Genomic DNA, 19,780 nt, shown 5'->3' with positions numbered 1-19,780 from the left:
GAGCAATTAATATGATGCCAGACGCAAGACCCCAATTTGTATGTTATCCCAGAGACGAGTAATTAATATGATTCCAAACACGAGCCCTCCAAATTAGTCTGATTCTGATGCCAGATGCGAGCCGCCTAATTAAAATATGATTCGACCGCGGACAAGCTCCCAATTAAAATATGTTATGACCGCTCAGGAAAGCCCCCAATCAAAATATCTGATTCTGATCGCAGTGGGAGCAACACACTGTCAATTCAGTCCCGTCGCTCCACAGGTCACATATTTCTTTAAGCTTTCCAAATCGAAGAAAAAATCAGCCAGATTGAACAATCTAGTAACCCCCAAATGAAGCAAACCATACCAGGTAGCTTTAGATATCAACAAATTCACTTTATTTTAAAAAAAACTAAAATCGTAAACACTATTAAGATAAACCAATATCCAAAGACCTTATAACTTATTTTAAAAAATCTAACTTCTGCTTTCGTATACTCAAACTAACAGTAGTCTGGTTTTTAATTAGCTGCCCGAAAAAATAAAATAAGTCTTTGCAATTTACATTCCTGATGAAATGGAGTCTTCCAATGCAACACAGTCAAAGTTCACCTGCAGTTTTCCAAGATTCAATGAAAAAGAAGGTCCTTCCAAAGATGGGGGTTCAAACAGTTTGTCTGTTGCAGTATTAGACTTTTTTTTCCCAGCGATGAACACAGCAGATATCAATAATTTGTTGTGAAAGAAAAAAACTTTTTTCTTATTTTCTTAGGGAATTAGTTCGGCTTGAAGCTTTGTAGAATCTTCTTGAGAGAGCGAGAAAATAAAACTGCTTCTTCCTTCAATTGCTGGAACAGTCTCTCTGTCCGAACCAGTTTTTACCAGCCAGTTTTGAGAAGTCAAACTGCAACATTGAATCTCATCTCTCTCTCTCTCTCTCTCTCTCTCTCTCTGGCTTTTTGCTTGGCAACCGAAGTGCACTCTGGCTGACTGCCTCCAGAGTGTTCTTAAAGGTACACTGATCCCTTTACAGTCTTAAAGGCGTACTGCAATATTTCCGAGGAGAGGAAAAAAAACAGGACCATGACACCATATACACCACTTCATTTGCAATGCTCTCATCAACTCTCTCCGTTACCTTATCAAAAACTCAATCAAGTTAGTTAAACATGATTTACCTTTAACAAATCCGTGCTAGCTTTCCTTAGTTAATCCACATTTGTCTAAGAAGGCACTTTACCAACTTCCAAAAGGCATTTGATGATGGGCCACACAATAGACTTGCCAGCAAAGTTGCAGACCATGGAATAAAAGGGACTGTGGTGGCATGGATACAAAGTTAGCTGAGTGACAGGAAACGCCAGAGAGTAGTGATGAATGATTGTTTTTCGGAGTAGAGCAAAGTATACAGTGGGGTTCTTCAGGAGTCGCTACGAGGACCACTGCTTTTCTTGATATATGTTAATGACCTAGATCTGGGTGTGCAGAGCACAATTACAAAATTTGCAGCTGACACAGAATTTGATGTATTGCAAACTGAGAAAAGGGCAGTGATAATCTTCAGAAGGGCATAGAATCACAGAATTGTTACAACACAGAAGGAGGCTATTCGGCCCATCGTGTCTGCACCAGCTCTCCGAATGAGCAATTCACCTAGTGCCACTCCCCGTAACCCTGCACATTCTTCCTTTTCAAGTAACAGTCTAATTCCCTTTTGAATGTGTGAATTGAACCTGCCTCCACTACACTCTCAGGCAGCACATTCCAGACCTTGTCCACTGGCTGCATGAAAACGTTTTTCCTCTTATCATGTTCCTCATGACATAGACAGGCTGATGGAATGGCGGATGAAATTTAATGCAGGGAAATGTAAAGTGATACATTTTGGGAGGAAGAATGAGGAGAGGCAATATAAACTAAAGGACCAAATTCTAAAGGGGGTGCAGGAGCAGAGAGACTTGGGGTATATGTACATAAAACGTTGAAAATGGCAGGGCAGTTTGAGAAAGTGGTCAAAAAGGCACGTGGATGCTGGGCTTTACAAGCAGAGGCACAGACAACAAAAGCAAGCAAGATCTGATGAACCATTGCAACATGCCGGTTTGGCCTCAGCTCGAATATTGTGTCCAATTTTGGGCACCAATCTTTCGGAAGGATGTGAAGGCTTTAGAAAGGGTGCAGAAAAGGTTTGTGAGAATGGTCCCAAGGATGAGGGACATAGTTACATGGATTTATTGGAGAAGCTGGGGCTTTTCTCCTTAGAGAAGAGAAGGTTGAGAGGACATTTGATAGAGTTGTTCAAAATCATGAAGCATCTAAACAGAGTAGATAGAGAGAAACTGTTCCCGTTGGCGGAAGGGTCAAGAACCAGAGGACACTGATTTAAGGTGAATGGTAAAAGAATCAACAGCGACATGAGGAAAAACCTCCTTACGCAGCGAGTGGTTCGGATCGGGAATGCACTGCCTGAGAGTGTGGCGGAGACAGGTTCAATTATGGCTTTCAAAAGAAAATTAGATAAGCAGCCGAGGAGGAGAAATTTGCAGGGCAATGGGGAAAGGGCATGAGAATAGCTGAGTTGTTCTTGCAGAGAGCCGGTATGAGCACAACATGCTGCATGGCTCTCTCCTGTGCTGTAATTATTCGATGGTTTTATGATATCACCTGGAGTGAATTGAATTGGCTGAAGACTGGCATCTGTATTGTGGGGATCTCAGGAGGAGCCTGAGATGGATCATCCAATCTGCAACTCTGGGTAAAGATGGTTGCAGGTGCTTCAGTCTTGTTTTTCGCACTTGTGCTGGGCTCCACCACGCTGAGGAGGGGTATGTTCATAGAACCTGTTGTTTACTTGTCCACTGCTCTTTACAACTGGATTTGGCAGGATTGCAGAGCTTTGATCCAGCATGTATGTGGACCTGTGTTGTAGCTTCACCAGGTTGGCACCTCATTTTTAAATATGCCAGGTGCTATTAGAGCATTCTCTCCTACACTCCCCATTGAACCAGGGCTGATCCCCTTCCTTGATGGCAATGGTGGAGTGAGAAATATGCTGGACCATGAGGTTACATATTGTGGTGGAATACAATTCTGCTACTGATGGCCTATAGTGTTGTGCGGCTGCCCAGTTTTAAGCTGCTAGATCTACTCAGAATCTATCACATTTAGCAAAATGGAGGGTGTCCTCAGTGTCATGGACAGATGCATCTGCAACAGGTAAATTGATAACGATGAGGTCAAATAGATTTTTCCCTCTCATTGGTTCTCGCGCCACCTGCCACTGGTCCAATCTGACAGCTGTGTCCTTCAGGACTTGGCGAGCTCGGTCAGTAGTGGTCCTGCTGAGCTACTCTTCGTGATGGGCATTCAAGTCCCCATCCAGAGTACATTCTGTCCCCTTGCTACCCTCAGTGCTTCTTCCAAGTGGTGTTGAACATAGAGGAGTACTAATTCATCAGTTGAAGGAGGGCGGTAGGTGGTAATCAGCAGGAGATTTCCTTGCTTATGCTGACTTAATGCCATGAGCATCGATGGGGTCCGAAGTCAATATTGGGACAGCTCTCCCAATTTTGGCACAAGTCCACAGTTATTAGTAAAGAGGACTTTACAGGGTTGACTGGGCTAGGTGTGTCTTCGTTGTGTCTGGTGCCTGGATCGATGCCGGTGGTCTGTCCAGTTTTATCCTTATTAGGCTTTTGCATAGTGGTTTGAAACAACTGAGTGGCTTGCTAGGCCATTTCAGAGTCAATTGTTCTGGGTCTAGAGTCACCCATAGGCCAGACCAGGTCAGGATGACAAATTTTCTTCTCTAGTGGACATTAGTGAACCAAATGAGTTTTTACGACAGTCCTCTAGTTTCATGGTCACCATTACTGTATTGTAATGTACAGACAATAGTTTTTTTATTCCAGATTTATTTAATGAACTGCAGTTAAGTTCCCTATCTGCCATGGTGGGACTTGAACTCTTTATCTCTGGATCGTTGGTCCAGGCTCATAATCACTATTAAACCATACCTTCAATTCCATGAGCTGTAACTCTGGCTAACAGTCTCTGATGAGGGACTTTATCAGATGCTTTCTGCAAGTCCATATAAATAACATCCATAGACATTCCGCTGTCCACTGCTTTAGTCACCTCTTCAAATAATTCAATCAGATTCATCAGGCATGACCTACCCTTGACAAATCCATGCTGGCTCTCACTGATCAGCTGAACATTTTCAAGGTGTTCAGTCATCCTATCCTTAATCATAGACTCTAGTAATTTCCTGACAACAGATATTGGGCTACTTGGTCTATAATTCCCTTGTTTTCCTTGCTTCACCTTCCTTAAATAGTGGAGTGGCATGCAATTTTTCAGTCTATAGAAACGGTTCTGGAATTGAGAGAACCTTGAAAGGTTATAGTGAGGGATGGAGTCGGTGGCTAGTGATCGGAATTTTATAGCTGGGACCAAAGACAGTGGCTTTGGTCTTCCCAATATTTTGTTCAAGGACATTTCTGCTCATCCAGTACTGGATGTCGGACAAGCAGTGTGACAAATTAGATACAGTTGAGGGATCTTCAGCGGTGGTGGTGAGGTTGAGCTGGGTGTCGTCTTGCACAATCTATTCTAGTCTGTACAATAGTCGCTAACCCCTGCTTTTGGGAGACAACAAAGCATCAGGGGCAATTAAGCTCATGGGATTGAAAGGCAGTTACAGTGTGGACACAAAATTGGCTAAGGCACAGGAAGCAGAGATGAGTGGTCAACGGGTTATTTCTTAGTCTGGGGGCAAGTAATGTTCCCCAAAGAATCGATATTAAAACCATAGCCTGTTTTGATATGTGTTCTTGACCTGGGCTTGGGTATACAGGGCATAATTTCAATCTTTGAAAATCACACAGACCTGGAAATGCAGTAAACAGTGAGGAGAATAGTAAGGATTTCAGGAGGACATAGACTGGTAAAATGGGCAGACATGGCAAATTCTAACACAGAGAGGTGTGAAGCAATGTATTTTTGAAGGAAGGATGAGGATAGGCAATATGAACTAATTTTAAACAGCGTGCAGGAACAGAGAGACCTGGGGGGTGGCGGTGGGGGGTGTATGTACACAAATCTTTGAAGGTGGCAGGATAAGTTGAGAAGGCTGTTAATCAGGCATACGGAATTCTTGATAGCATTAAAAGAGGAATAGGAACAGGAATAGGCCATTCAGCCCATCGAGCCTGCTCCGCCATTCAATACAATCATGGCTGATCATCCACTTCAATGCCTTTTCCCCACACTATCCCCATATCCCTTTATGTCATTGGTATTTAGAAATCTGTCAATCTCGACTTTAAACATATTCAATGACTGAGCTTTCACAGCCCTCTGGGGTAGAGAATTCCAAAGATTCACAACCCTCTGAGTAAAGAAATTTCTCCTCATCTCTGTTCTAAGTAGCTTCCCCCTTATTTTGAAGTTGGGTCCCCTGGTTCTAGACATCTTAGCTGTAACTACCTTGTCTATCCCTTTAAGTATTTTGTACATTTCAATGAGATCATCTCTCATTCTTTGAAACTCTAGAGATTACAGGCCCAGTTCCCCCAATCTCGGTACAAAAGCAAGGAGTTATGCTAAACCTTTCTAAAACATTGATTAGGCCCCAGCTGGATTCTGGAGACCACACTTTATGAAGGATGGCAAGGCCTTGGAGAGGATGCAGAGAAGATTTACTAAAATTATACCAGGTCTGAGGTATTCAGTTACGTAGCGAGACTGGAGAAGGTGGGATTGTTCTCCTTGGAGCAGAGGAGACTTAATAGAGATTTTCGAAATCATGATCGGTTTTGATTTTTTTTTATCATTCATGGACAAGTGGGGATTGCTGGCAAGGCCAACATTTATTGCCCATCCCTGATTGCCCTTGAAAAGTTGGTGGTGAGCAACCTTCTAGAACAGCTGTAGTGTGCAGAGTGAAGATACTCCCACAGTGCTGTTAGGAGGAATTTCCAGGATTTTGACCCAGCGACAGTGAAGGAACGGCGATATAGTTCCAAGTCAGGATGATGTGTGCCATGGAGGGGCACTTGCAGGTGGTGGTGGTGTTCCCATGCAGCTGTTGCCCTTGTTCTTTATGGTCGGGGTCACCGGTTTGGAAGCTGCTGTCGAAGGAGCCTTGGTCAGTTGCTGCAGTGCATTTTGTAGATGGTACACTCTGCAGCTTGTGGTGAGGGGGTGCATGTTTAAATATGACACCAACGGTTAAGCAGTCTCCTTCAGCCTTGCAAGTTGCCAGAGGAGAGATGGAGTCGCTGGCTAGGAAACAGAAATTGTGGTGAGGACTGTGGTGAGGACTGAAGGCTTTGACCTTCTTGATATTTCAGCCAGTACCAAATGTCAGCCAAGCAGTCATGACAAATTAGAGTCAGTGGAGTGTTCGGGAGAGGTGGTATGAGGTAGAGCTAGGTGCCCTCTTGCACGATCAATTCCAGCCTATGTGTTAAGTCCCTAATCTTAGCTCCTGAGAGGCAACAAAGCATCCAGGACAATTCAATTAGAGGGACAGTGGCAGCATGAAGACAAAATTGGCTGTGGTACAGGAAGCAGAGAGAGTTTTGAGCAGTTGTGTCTTAGACTGGAGGGAATTATAGACATGGTGTTACCCCGGAGTTGCTGTTAGGAGCACTGCTCTTTTTGATGTATATTAATGACCGTGATTGGGTATACAGGGCATAATTTCAAAGTTTACAAATGACACAAAACTCAGAAATGTTGGAAACAATGTAAAGGATAGCAACAGACTTCAGGAGGACATAGGGCAGACACATGGCAGATGACGTTTAACACAGAGAAGTGTGCAGTGATACATTTTGGAAAGAAGAATGAGGAGAAGCAATATATACTAAATGGTGCAATTTTAAAGGGGGTGTAAGAGCAGAGAGACCTGGGAGTGTATGTACACCAATATTTGAGGTTCTGATGAAAGGTCACATAGATCTGAAATGTTATCTCTGTTTTTCTCTCCATAGATGCTACCTAACCTGTTGAGTATTACCAGCATTTTCTGTTTTTGTTTCAGATTTCCAGTATTTGCAGTATTTTGCTTTTGTGTTTGAGGGTGGCAGGACAGGTTGAGAAGTCTGTTAAATAGGTAAATGGCATCGTTGGCTTTATTAGTAGAGGAATAGAGTGCAAAAAAAATGAGGAAGTTCTGCTGAACCTTTCTGAAACACTGATTAGGTCTCAGCTGGAGTATTGTGTCCAATTTTGGGTGCCCCATTTGAGGAAGGATGCCAAGGTTTGGAGAGGATGCAGACTGGTAACAGGGTTGAGGGTCTTCAGTTAATTGGAGAGACTGGAGAACCTGTGGTTGTTTTCTTTAGAGCAGAGAAGGTTAAGAGTGTTATGGCCAAGTGAGGAGGGGGCTCACAATCACCCCTCTTGCCCTTCCTCTTATTTGACCACAACAGGGTTTATTCCTTTTTAAACAGTGGTTGTACTTACCACCTCAGTGAGTGTTTACCTTTTACCTTCAATGTGATTGTGAAAGAACCAATTGGACAGGTTTTCTGGAGTTAATACCAGAAAGAGGTAAGTTTATTATACTCAAAAAGTTAAACCTGACCTAAAAATAATTTTAAAAAATTATGCCACACATTCACACGAGAACCACACACGCACACACACACAGACACACACAGTTTTGTGGTTGGACTACAGTCCAGAATTAATAAAAGTTAAATACACAGTTGGTGAGGTTGGCTGATTTGGTGGTCTTCTGGCTCAAGTTGTATTCTTGAAGTCTTCGGCTGACCAAAGTGCACTTTGTGGCTGACCTGCTTGGCTCAGGGTTTTCTTGGAGGCAGACTTGTAGGTGGCTCTCTTCCCCCAGTCTCTGTAGCAATCTGTAGGCTTGGAGGGTCCGCAGTTGCAGACAGTTTTCATACTTGATGTTTTCTGGAGAGAGAGAGAGAAATTGAGGCACACAGCATATTCAGTTACTGTTTGTCTCTTGTGTGTAGCAAAACTCTCAATTTTACGCAGCCTGGGGAGAGGGTCATATGGTTCTCTTAATTCCCTTTGTTTCTAATGAGGTCCAAACTCTAAAACTCAAAACCTTGTGGTATTGTCAGTGTTTACATTCTGGAGGGACGTCTCCACTCATGAATGCCTCAAGATGGCTTTGAATGTCCTGCTAACGAGGGTGATGTGGATAATCTAGTCAGTTAACTAAAGCATTGGCCTGGCTGAGCTTCTCGTTAGACTTGTGTCTTCAATTTGATGTCCTGGAATGTGAGGTATTTCAGATGCAAATTGCAGTGGCTATCTTGCTTGTCAGTTTTTTAAAGTTAACTCTATGATTTTTTCCATTAAAAGTTTAATGTAAGTTTCCAGCCGATGAATTCATATTTCTTATTTGGCATATTGTGTTTTCTTGACGCGATTTAATAGAGGTTTTCAAAATAGTGATCGGTTTTGATTTTTTTTTTCGTGGGATGTGGGTGTCACTGGCAAGGCCAGCATTTATTGCCCCTGTCAGCTGTGGCTCAATTGGTAGCACTCTTGCCTCTGAATCACAAGGTTTTGGGACCTGAGCACAAAAATAAAGGCTGACATGTCAGTGCAATACTGCGGGAGTGCTGCACTGTTGGGGGTGCTGTCTTTCAGATGAGACATTGAATCGAGGCTTCATCTGCCTGCTCAGGTGGATGTAAAAGAACCCATGATGCTATTTTGAAGAAGAACAGAGGAATTCTCCCCAGTGTCCTGGCCAATATTTATCCCTCAATCAACATCGCAAAAACAGATTATCTGGTCATTATCACATTGCTGTTTGTGGGATCTTGCTGTGTAAAAATTGGTTGTTGCTTTTCCTACATTACAACAGTGACTACACTTCAAAAGTACTTCATTGGCTGTAAAGTGCTTTGAGATTTCTGGTGGTTGTGAAAGACTCTATATAAATGCAACCCTTTTCTTTCCTTTTTATCCCTAATTGCTCTTGAAAAGACGATGGTGAGCTTGCTTCTGGAACCACTGCAGTCTATGTGGTTTCGGTATCACCACGGTACTGTTGGGGAGGGAGTTCCAGGCGTAAATAAAGATAAACTTTTTCCAGTGGCAGGAGGGTTGGTAACCAGCGGACACAGGTTTAAGGTGATTGGCAAAAGACCAGAGGGGAGATGAGAATTTTTTTTAATGCAGTGAATTGTTATGATTAGGAATGCGCTGCCTAAGAGGGAGGTGCAAGCAGATTCAATTGTAACTTTGAACAGGGAATTGGATAAATACTTAATCGGGAAAGTTTTGCAGGGATATGGAGCAAGATCAAGGAAGTAGGGCTGTGGGTCCGGGACTATGGGTTGGAATTGCAGAAGGTGTCAGCTCCTCTAACTATTGAATGCCTGTCTGGACTGCATTTCCATCTATTTCACCTACCTGTCCCCCCTTGCCCCACCTTGCTGAACCAGTCCTTGTTTGTTGAGGCCATTAATATTTATTTGCAGAGTCATTAATATTTATTTGCAGAGTCATCATTCTCCCCACAGGAAGCTGTAACATAGTTAATTCTGAAAACTCCTGCTCAAACCTTTCCTTCCTGCCTTTTCCCACTGCTCAGTCACCAATCAGAAACATCAGAGGAATGTATGATGGCATTAAGAGAGCTTTTGGGCCAACCATCAAGAAGATCGCCCCCCTCAAATCTAAATCAGGGGACACAATCACTGACCAACGCAAACAAATGGACCGCTGGGTTGAGCACTACCTAGAACTGTACTCCAGGGAAAATGCTGTCACTGAGACTGCCCTCAATGCAGCCCAGTCTCTGCCAGTCATGGATGAGCTGGACGTACAGCCAACAAAATAGGATCTCAGTGATGCCATTGATTCTCTAGCCAGCGGAAAAGCCCCTGGGAAGGACGGCATTACCCCTAAAATAATCAAGAGTGCCAAGCCTGCTATACTCTCAGCACTACATGAACTGCTATGCCTGTGCTGGGACGAGGGAGCAGTACCTCAGGACATGCGCGATGCCAATATCATCACCCTCTATAAAAACAAAGGTGACCGCGGTGACTGCAACAACTACCATGGAATCTTCCTGCTCAGCATAGTGGGGAAAGTCTTTGCTCGAGTCGCTTTAAACAGGCTCCAGAAGCTGGCTGAGCGCATCTACCCTGAGCCACTGTGTGGCTTTCGTGCAGAGAGATCGACCATTGACATGCTGTTCTTCCTTCGTCAGATACAGGAGAAATGCCGCGAACAACAGATGCCCCTCTACATTGCTTTCATTGATCTCACCAAAGCCTTTGACCTCGTCAGCAGACATGGTCTCTTCAGACTAGTAGAAAAGATCGGATGTCCACCAAAGCTACTAAGTATCATCACCTCATTCCATGACAATATGAAAGGCACAATTCAGCATAGCGGCACCTCATCAGACCCTTTTCTTATCCTGAGTGGCGTGAAACAGGGCTGTGTTCTCGCACCCACACTTTTTGGGATTTTCTTCTCCCTGCTGCTGTCACATGCGTTCATGTCTTCAGAAGAAGGAATTTTCTTCCACAAAAGATCAGGGGGCAGGTTGTTTAACCTTGCCCATCTAAGAGCGAAGACCAAAGTACGGAAAGTCCTCACCAGGGAACTCCTCTTTGCTGACGATGCTGCTTTAACATCTCACACTGAAGATTGTCTGCAGAGTCTCATCGACAGGTTTGCGGCTGCCTGCAACGAATTTGGCCTAACCATCAGCCTCAAGAAAACAAACATCATGGGACAGATGTCAGAAATGCTCCATCCATCAATATCGGTGAACATGCTCTGGAAGTGGTTCAAGAGTTCACCTACCTAGGCTCAACTATCACCAGTAACCTGTCTCTTGATGCAAAAATCAACAAGCGCATGGGAAAGGCTTCCACTGCTATGTCCAGACTGGCCAAGAGAGTGTAGGAAAATGGCGCACTGACACGGAACACAAAAGTCCGAGTGTATCAGGCCTGTGTCCTCAGTACCTTGCTCTATGGCAGCGAGGCCTGGACAACGTATGTCAGCCAAGAGCGACGTCTCAATTCATTCCATCTTCGCTGCCTCCGGAGAATACTTGGCATCAGGTGGCAGGACCGTATCTCCAACACAGAAGTCCTCGAGGCAGCCGACATCCCCAGCTTATACCCACTACTGAGTCAGCGGCGCTTGAGATGGCTTGGCCATGTGAGCCGCATGGAAGATGGCAGGGCCCCCAAAGACACATTGTACAGTGAGCTCGCCACTGGTATCAGACCCACTGGCCATCCATGTCTCCGCTTTAAAGACGTCTGCAAACGCGACATGAAGTCCTGTGACATTGATCACAAGTCGTGGGAGTCAGTTGCCAGCGATCGCCAGAGCTGGCGGGCAGCCATAAAGGCGGGGCTAAAGTGTGGCGAGTCGAAGAGACTTAGCAGTTGGCAGGAAAAAAGACAGAAGCGCAAGGAGAGAGCCAACTGTGTAACAGCCCCGACAAACACATTTCTCTGCAGCACCTGTGGAAGAGTCCGTCACTCTAGAATTGGCCTTTATAGCCACTCCAGGCGCTGCTCCACAAACCACTGACCACCTCCAGGCGCTTACCCATTGTCACTCGAGACAAGGAGGCCAAAGAAGAAGAAGAAGAGGTCACCAATTGTTCCTCCTCCCTATTTCGGTGTGGAACTAGCTGCTCAAACACTCACTCCAGAAACTCCTTTCCCTCCCTGATGTGTTGGACTGTCTCCATTTCCTCCTCAAGTTCTGGATTCTGAGCTTGAACTAAGTGAATTCTTGGCACTTCAGTGAGTTAATAACTGGTGCTTGAAACTCCCACATCTGGCAGGATCGCCTCATCGCTGGCCGTTTGTGTGTTGCCATGTTTTTGTTATTTCATGTTTTTAGTCATGCTCAAGCAAGAAATAGTTATGAACTAAAGTGAACTGAAGCAGTTATCAACTAAAAATGAACTGGTGAATTAAACTCCAAAAATTGGACACATTTCTGCTTCAGATAAGATGGAATAAGAGGTCAGGTGATCCTTGCTGTAGTGCAAATATACATCATGACTGTTGGCGACAAAACCCATCATCACGTCTGGACTAGTTCTGGGGAAGGCACATTGAAATGCTAAGCAGGCCATTCAATGCGAAATGGCTCCTATCTTCACAAAATAAAAACAAGAAATGCTGGAACCACTCAACAGGTCTGGCAGCATCTATGGAAAGAGAAACAGAGTTGACATTTCGGGTCAGTGACCCTGGTTCCGAAGAAGGGTCACTGACCCGAAACGTTAACTCTGCTTCTCTTTCCACAGATGCTGCCAGACCTGCTGAGTGGTTCCAGCATTTCTTGTTTTTATTTCAGATTTCCAGCATCCGCAGTATTTTGCTTTTATCCTATCTTCACGAATTGGGTTGACAAAGACATTCACAAAAGGGCAACTCTGGATGCAAAGGCACTTTATCAAGATAAACCGAATTCCAACCCCATTGTGTAATAATGACTCTACATGCAAAGACATTGAATGGGCATATCAGTGGAGAGCATCTATGGTCACCTGACTGAAACCCAGCCTGATAAGGGTTTTTCTTTAAAAAAGAGATTTCTCTGAGCGAGAGAGAGAGCCAGCCAGTGAGGAAGCTAAGAGATCCTTTCCTGCCAAGACTAAGACTCTGCCTGTAACATCTTTAAACCACCGAAGCAGAGACTCTAAAGATGACCTTGAAAACTCTATATCTGAGAAATTTTAACAGGTGTGTCCACATACTTTAACTGAGTCTGAAACAAAGGAAATCTGCAATACTTCAGTGATCAAAGACAAAGAACATCAGGCCTGAAACACTCTTTAAAAATTCCTCTCGGAAAACCAAGAAGGTTTCAAAGTAAAATATTTTTACAACAATCGGATTTAAATGCATGTTATCCTCCAATCTCTATCTTTTCTTGTGTGTGTGTGCATGCGAGTGGATGAGGTTGCGAACAATTTCGGGTATTGTTTTAATAAACAGTGATCTTTTTAAACCTGCTGAGGCTTGGAGGGTCATTTTAACCTAACTTGGTGGATGAGAATCCCATAGGATCAGGTGATGCACCAGTTTCAAACCCCCCCGAACATTGACTTCAATGGAGAGTAAACTTGGGTGGGATGTATAACAGTCGTTCCACCCGATCTGATGAGTTTTATGAATTGCCACCTTGGTGTCCACACTCACTTGATGTGAGCTGACATCTGTGGGGCTGAATACCAACAACAATCCATGGAAAATCAGTAAGCAAAGAAAATTTTAAAAACAGTCATTCTGCCACTGTGATCTCTGAGTGCTGGTTACTATACAGCATTTCCAGCACATTTTTGGAAAATCTCATACGATAGGCAGCCCTTCTGACAGTGCAGCACTCCCTCAGTACTGACTCTCTGACAGTGCAGCACTCCCTCAGTACTGACTCTCTGACAGTGCAGCACTCCCTCAGTACTGACTCTCTGACAGTGCAGCACTCCCTCAGTACTGACTCTCTGACAGTGCAGCACTCCCTCAGTACTGACTCTCTGACAGTGCAGCACTCCCTCAGTACTGACTCTCCGACAGTGCAGCACTCCCTCAGTACTGACTCTCCGACAGTGCAGCACTCCCTCAGTACTGACCCTCCGATAGTGCAGCACTCCCTCAGTACTGACCCTCCGACAGTGCAGCACTCCCTCAGTACTGACTCTCCGACAGTGCAGCACTCCCTCAGTACTGACCCTCCGACAGTGCAGCACTCCCTCAGTATGACCCTCCGAATAGTGCGGCACTCCCTCAGTATGACCCTCCGAATCGTGCGGCACTCCCTCAGTACTGATCCTCTGACAGTGCGGCACCCCCTCGGTACTGACCCTCTGACAGTGCGGCACTCCCTCAGTATGACCCTCCGAATCGTGCGGCACTCCCTCAGTACTGATCCTCTGACAGTGCGGCACCCCCTCGGTACTGACCCTCTGACAGTGCAGCACTCCCTCGGTACTGATCCTCCGACAGTGCAGCACTCCCTCGGTACTGACCCTTCGACAGTGCAGCACTCCCTCGGTACTGACCCTCCGACAGTGCAGCACTCCCTCGGTACTGATCCTCCGACAGTGCAGCACTCCCTCGGTACTGATCCTCCGACAGTGCGGCACTCCCTCGGTACTGATCCTCCGACAGTGCAGCACTCCCTCGGTACTGATCCTCCGACAGTGCAGCACTCCCTCAGTACTGAAGTGTCAGTCTGGACTTGATCCCATGATCTTCTGACTCAGAGTTGAGAGTACTACGCACTGAGCTACAGCTGACACTAGAGCAGCGATTAATGTGGTGAATCAGTGATATATGCTAGCATTAGGACATTGTGTACCAAAATATGGAAAGGAAGGCATGTGGAACTAAGAACAGGAGTGGAACATTGTTTGATCGTCCATTTAAGACAGAGATGAGGAGAAATTCTTTCTCTCTGAGGGTCGTGAGTCTTTGGAATTCTCTTTCTCAAAGGCGATGGAAGCAGAGACTTTGAAAATTTTTAAGGCAGAGGTTGATAGATTCTTGATAAACAAGGGGGTGGAAGGTTATCGGGGGTAGGTGGAAATGTGGAGTAATTAGTTCAGCTATGAACTTATTGAATGGTGGAGCAGGCTCGAAGGGCCGAGTGGCCGACTCCTGCTTATAATTCCTGTGCTCGTATGTTCCACGCACCACCCTTCCTCATAGACCAGCCCTACCTTTTCACGATATCTTCAACCTTTCTCTCTGCAGAAAATCTTGAAGACATTTATATTGTCTTCATTAATGTCCTTCACTGGTAATTTATTCCACTGCTTGATTACCCGTTGGGTGAAAATCCCACCAACTCTTCCATTTTACCTGGGATTTGAACCCATTCCAACTGTGAACAGTTTGCCACAATCATCTTGTATAAACTCCCTTTATAAAGCTGAAAACCTTGGATCACCTCAGAGTTTTCTCTTTTTATGATTTTTCTAAGTGGGCCCCCGGTTCTCTACAATACAAGGTCACCTCCAAAAAAAAACGTGACTTAGCAATGTTAACTGAGCCATGAGCACTTAAGATCAGTGCACGGTAATGAGATAAAGCCATTTACGCAGAGCATCAGTTGGTAGTACTCATACCTCTGAGTTAGAAGGCTGGGTTCTAGCCCCACTCCAGAGACATGGACACATTCTGCAGACCAACACTCCCAATGTTGTCCTGAAGGAGTTTTTTCTTTATTTGTTTGTGGGATGTGGGCATCGCTGGCTAGGCCAGCATTTATTGCCCATCGCTAGTTGGCCTTGGTGAGCTGCCATCTTGAGCCACTGCAGTCGTTGGGGTGTAGGTACGCCCACAGTGCTGTTCGGAAGGGAGTTCCAGGATTTTGACCCAGCGACAGTGAAGGAACGACGATATAGTTCCAAGTCGGGATGGTATGTGGCTTGGAGGGGAACTTGCAAATGGTGGTGTTCCCATGCATTTATTGCCTTTGTTCTTCTAGGTAGTAGAGGTTGTGGGTTTGGAAGGTGCTGTCAAAGAAACCTTGGTGTGTTGTTGCAGTGCATCTTGTAGATGGTACACACTGCTGCCATTGTGTGTCGGTGACGAAGGGAGTGAATGTTGAAGGAGGTAGATGGGGTGCCAATCAAGCGGGCAGTTTTGTCTTGTCCTGAAGATGGTGTTGAGCTTCTTCAGTGTTGTTGGAATTAAAGCCCCTTCCCCAGTATATTAACCCTTTCATTGAAGCCCCTCCCCCCCCAGTACATTAACCCTTTCATTGAAGCCCCTCCCTCTGGTATATTAACTTTTCCATTATGGTATTTAATTTTTTTGAATAAACTTGCTCTTTTGACATTGCTTGCTAGATTTATCATGGGTAAAGTGGACAAAAATGGCACTAAGGTGGATTGGAGGCCAAAATGACAGTCAAAGAACTTATTAGGAGTATTGAAAATGGGGTAGGGAGGTGGAAAGAGGAAGTATTGAGGAAAGGTGTTCCAGAGGACAGGTCATAGTGACTCAAAGTGATGGAGTGAAAGGAGCAGGAAATAAGCCCATATTAGTGATGAAGAGAGTGGAGGAGATCCACAGGTTGGATGGCGAGACCAAGGAAGGAATAGCCAGATAAGGTATCATCATAGTCAGTCCTTACAAAATACTGTTCTCACTAATAACAAATTGCTTGAGTGTCTGGGATGTATGGTGATGTTTGTTGGTGTTACATGTTCAGAAGCACAAGCTTTATCAGCACCGAGGCAGACCCACCCTTGCAAGCAACATGTTGGCTTCTGAGCTAACTACTTCATGTGTGAGGGAAGCTAACGCTGGGATATTTATTCCAGCCCAGCTGCTGAGCATAGCTAGGCAAGGAACATAAAGTCAGCGGCTGCACTGTCCCAATATTGTGTCTCGAAGCCACAGTCTGAGACGGAATCCTGGCTGCACCACTGTGACACTTGTCCATTTGTCACACCATCAGCCCTGTAGCCTCTCTGAGCCAGATTCCCAGTTAATGCACACTTCGAGTTTGAGAGTTGTAGTCCAGGCAGGGTCCAGGAAGCTGAATTACTATAGATCAGAGAATTGTTACAGCACTGAAGGACGCCATTTGGCTGGACCAGCTCTCCACATGAGCAATTGACTTCGGGCCATTCCCCAGCCTTCTTCCTGTAACCCTGCACATTCTTCCTTTTCAGATAGCAGTCTAATTCCCCTTTTCAGTGCTTCAATAGACCTGCCTCCACCACACTGTCTGGTAGTGCATTCCAGATCCTAATCACTCGCTGCATGAAAAAGTTTTTCCTCATGTCACCATTGCTTTTTTGCCAATTATCTGTATCTCACTCTAGATTCTTCTACCAATGGGAACAGTTTCTCCCTATCTACGCTGTCCAGACCCCTCATGATTTTGAATTCCTCTATCAAGTCACCTCTCAGCTTCTCTTCTCCAAGGAAAACAGTCCCAACTTCTCCAATCTATCTTCGTGTATGAAGTTCCTCATGGCTAGAACTTTAACTGCAAGAGATATCTGAAGACTTTGTGATGCAGTACACTAACACAGGTTAACACTGACATCTTGTCTCCTACAGCTGCTATTTCATGGCTGGCTGAGTTCCAGAGGCTGTACGACACGATTCCATGCGTAGAAGTGGAGACTCTGAAGGAACATCGTGATCAAGTCTTACATGTTAGCTTCTCTCATAATGGCTACTTATTTGGATCCTGCTCCAAGGACTGTTTTGTCAAGGTAAGAACTCTCCCACTCTGTGATTTTATGAACTGTCTCACTCTGTGATATACGAGCTCTCTCACTCTGTGCGAGGGTACGAACGCTCTCACTGTGTGTGAGTTTACGAGCTCTCTCACTGTGCGAGGGCGCGAACTCTCTCACTCTGTGTGAGGGTACAAACTCTCTCACTCTGTGTGAGGGTACAAACTCTCTCACTCTGTGTGAGGGTACAAACTCTCTCACTCTGTGTGAGGGTACAAACTCTCTCACTCTGTGTGAGGGTACAAACTCTCTCACTCTGTGTGAGGGTACAACCTGTCTCACTCTGCGTGAGGGTACAACCTGTCTCACTCTGCGTGAGGGTACAAACTGTCTCACTCTGCGTGAGGGTACAAACTGTCTCACTCTGCATGAGGGTATGAGCTCTCTCACTGTGTGAGGGTATGAGCTCTCTCACTGTGTGAGGGTATGAGCTCTCTCACTGTGTGAGGGTACGAGCTCTCTCACTGTGTGAGGGTACGAACTCTCACTGTGTGAGGGTACGAACTCTCTCACTGTGTGAGGGTACGAGCTCTCTCACTGTGTGAGGGTACGAACTCTCTCACTGTGTGAGGGTACGAGCTCTCTCACTGTGTGAGGGTACGAGCTCTCTCACTGTGTGAGGGTACGAGCTCTCTCACTGTGTGAGGGTACGAGCTCTCTCACTGTGTGAGGGTACGAGCTCTCTCACTGTGTGAGGGTACGAGCTCTCTCACTGTGTGAGGGTACGAGCTCTCACACTCTGTGAGGGTACGAGCTCTCTCACTCTGTGAGGGTTCGAGCTCTCTCACTCTGTGAGGGTTCGAGCTCTCTCACTCTGTGAGGGTTCGAGCTCTCTCACTCTGTGAGGGTTCGAGCTCTCTCACTCTGTGAGGGTGCGAGCTCTTTCACTGTGTGAGGGTACGAACTCTCACTGTGAGGGTACGAACTCTCACTGTGAGGGTACGAACTCTCACTGTGAGGGTACGAACTCTCACTGTGAGGGTACGAGCTCTTTCACTGTGTGAGGGTACGAGCTCTCTCTCTGTGAGGGTACGAACACTCTCACTCTGCGTGAGGGTATGAACTCATTGTGTGAGGTTACGAGCTCTCTCTCTGTGAGGTTACGAGCTCTCTCACTGTGTGAGGTTACGAGCTCTCTCACTGTGTGAGGTTACGAGCTCTCTCACTGTGTGAGGTTACGAGCTCTCTCACTGTGTGAGGTTACGAGCTCTCTCACTGTGTGAGGTTACGAGCTCTCTCACTGTGTGAGGTTACGAGCTCTCTCACTGTGTGAGGTTACGAGCTCTCTCACTGTGTGAGGTTACGAGCTCTCTCACTGTGTGAGGTTACGAGCTCTCTCTCTCTGTGAGGTTACGAGCTCTCTCTCTCTGTGAGGTTACGAGCTCTCTCACTGTGTGAGGTTACGAGCTCTCTCACTGTGTGAGGGTTCGAGCTCTCTCACTGTGTGAGGTTACGAGCTCTCTCACTGTGTGAGGTTACGAGCTCTCTCACTGTGTGAGGTTACGAGCTCTCTCTCTCTGTGAGGTTACGAGCTCTCTCTCTCTTTGAGGTTACGAGCTCTCTCACTGTGTGAGGGTTCGAGCTCTCTCACTGTGTGAGGGTTCGAGCTCTCTCACTCTGAGGGTGCGAGCTCTCTCACTCTGAGGGTGCGAGCTCTCTCACTCTGAGGGTGCGAGCTCTCTCACTCTGAGGGTGCGAGCTCTCTCACTCTGAGGGTGCGAGCTCTTTCACTGTGTGAGGGTACGAACTCTCACTGTGTGAGGGTACGAACTCTCACTGTGAGGGTACGAACTTTCACTGTGTGAGGGTACGAACTCTCACTGTGTGAGGGTACGAGCTCTTTCACTGTGTGAGGGTACGAGCTCTCTCTCTCTGTGAGGGTACGAACACTCTCACTCTGCGTGAGGGTATGAACTCATTGTGTGAGGTTACGAGCTCTCTCTCTGTGAGGTTACGAGCTCTCTCTCTGTGTGAGGTTACGAGCGCTCTCACTGTGTGAGGTTACGAGCGCTCTCACTGTGTGAGGTTACGAGCTCTCTCACTGTGTGAGGTTACGAGCTCTCTCTCTCTGAGGGTACGAACTCTCTCACTGTGTGAGCTCTCACTCTGTGTGAGGGTACGAGCTCTTTCACTGTGTGAGGGTATGAACTCTCTTACTCTGTGTGAGGGTACAAACTCTCTCTCTGTGTGTTTACGAGCTCTCTCACTCTGTGTGAGGCTACGACCTCTCATCCGCTGGTGATGCTGATCCACACAGGAATGTTAGTCAGTTTCCTCACAGTGTCGTTCACTGTTTCTTTCAGGTATGGAGCAATGATTTGGAGATTTCAGTGTTGCATAGCGCTAACATGCGCCCCTACAATTGGAGCTACACCCAGTTCTCGCAGTTCAATGCTGAGGACACCCTCCTCCTTGTCTCTGGAGTCTACATCGGGCCTCACAGCTCATCCTCTGGTGAAATTGCAGTCTTCAATCTAGGTACCTCATGCTCTCTCTACTAGCAGTTGTCGTGCAACGTTAATGAGCAGATTCAGGAACAGT

General features: G+C 45.9%; 1 protein-coding gene across 1 annotated transcript in view; it reads left to right on the top strand.

The window, feature by feature from the left end:
* The window catches only part of fbxw5 (F-box and WD repeat domain containing 5), a 123,749-nt gene that overhangs the window by 63,775 nt on the left and 40,194 nt on the right, over positions 1 to 19,780 (top strand). The window contains exons 3-4 of the mRNA XM_068012836.1: positions 17,058 to 17,215; positions 19,543 to 19,717. Of these exons, the coding sequence (XP_067868937.1) occupies positions 17,058 to 17,215; positions 19,543 to 19,717 (333 nt within the window). The remainder of the gene's footprint in view (positions 1 to 17,057; positions 17,216 to 19,542; positions 19,718 to 19,780) is intronic.

The sequence above is a fragment of the Heterodontus francisci genome, chromosome 32, assembly GCF_036365525.1.
Source record: "Heterodontus francisci isolate sHetFra1 chromosome 32, sHetFra1.hap1, whole genome shotgun sequence".
Lineage (NCBI taxonomy): Eukaryota > Metazoa > Chordata > Chondrichthyes > Heterodontiformes > Heterodontidae > Heterodontus > Heterodontus francisci.
This window is presented reverse-complemented; position numbering and strand designations above follow the sequence as displayed.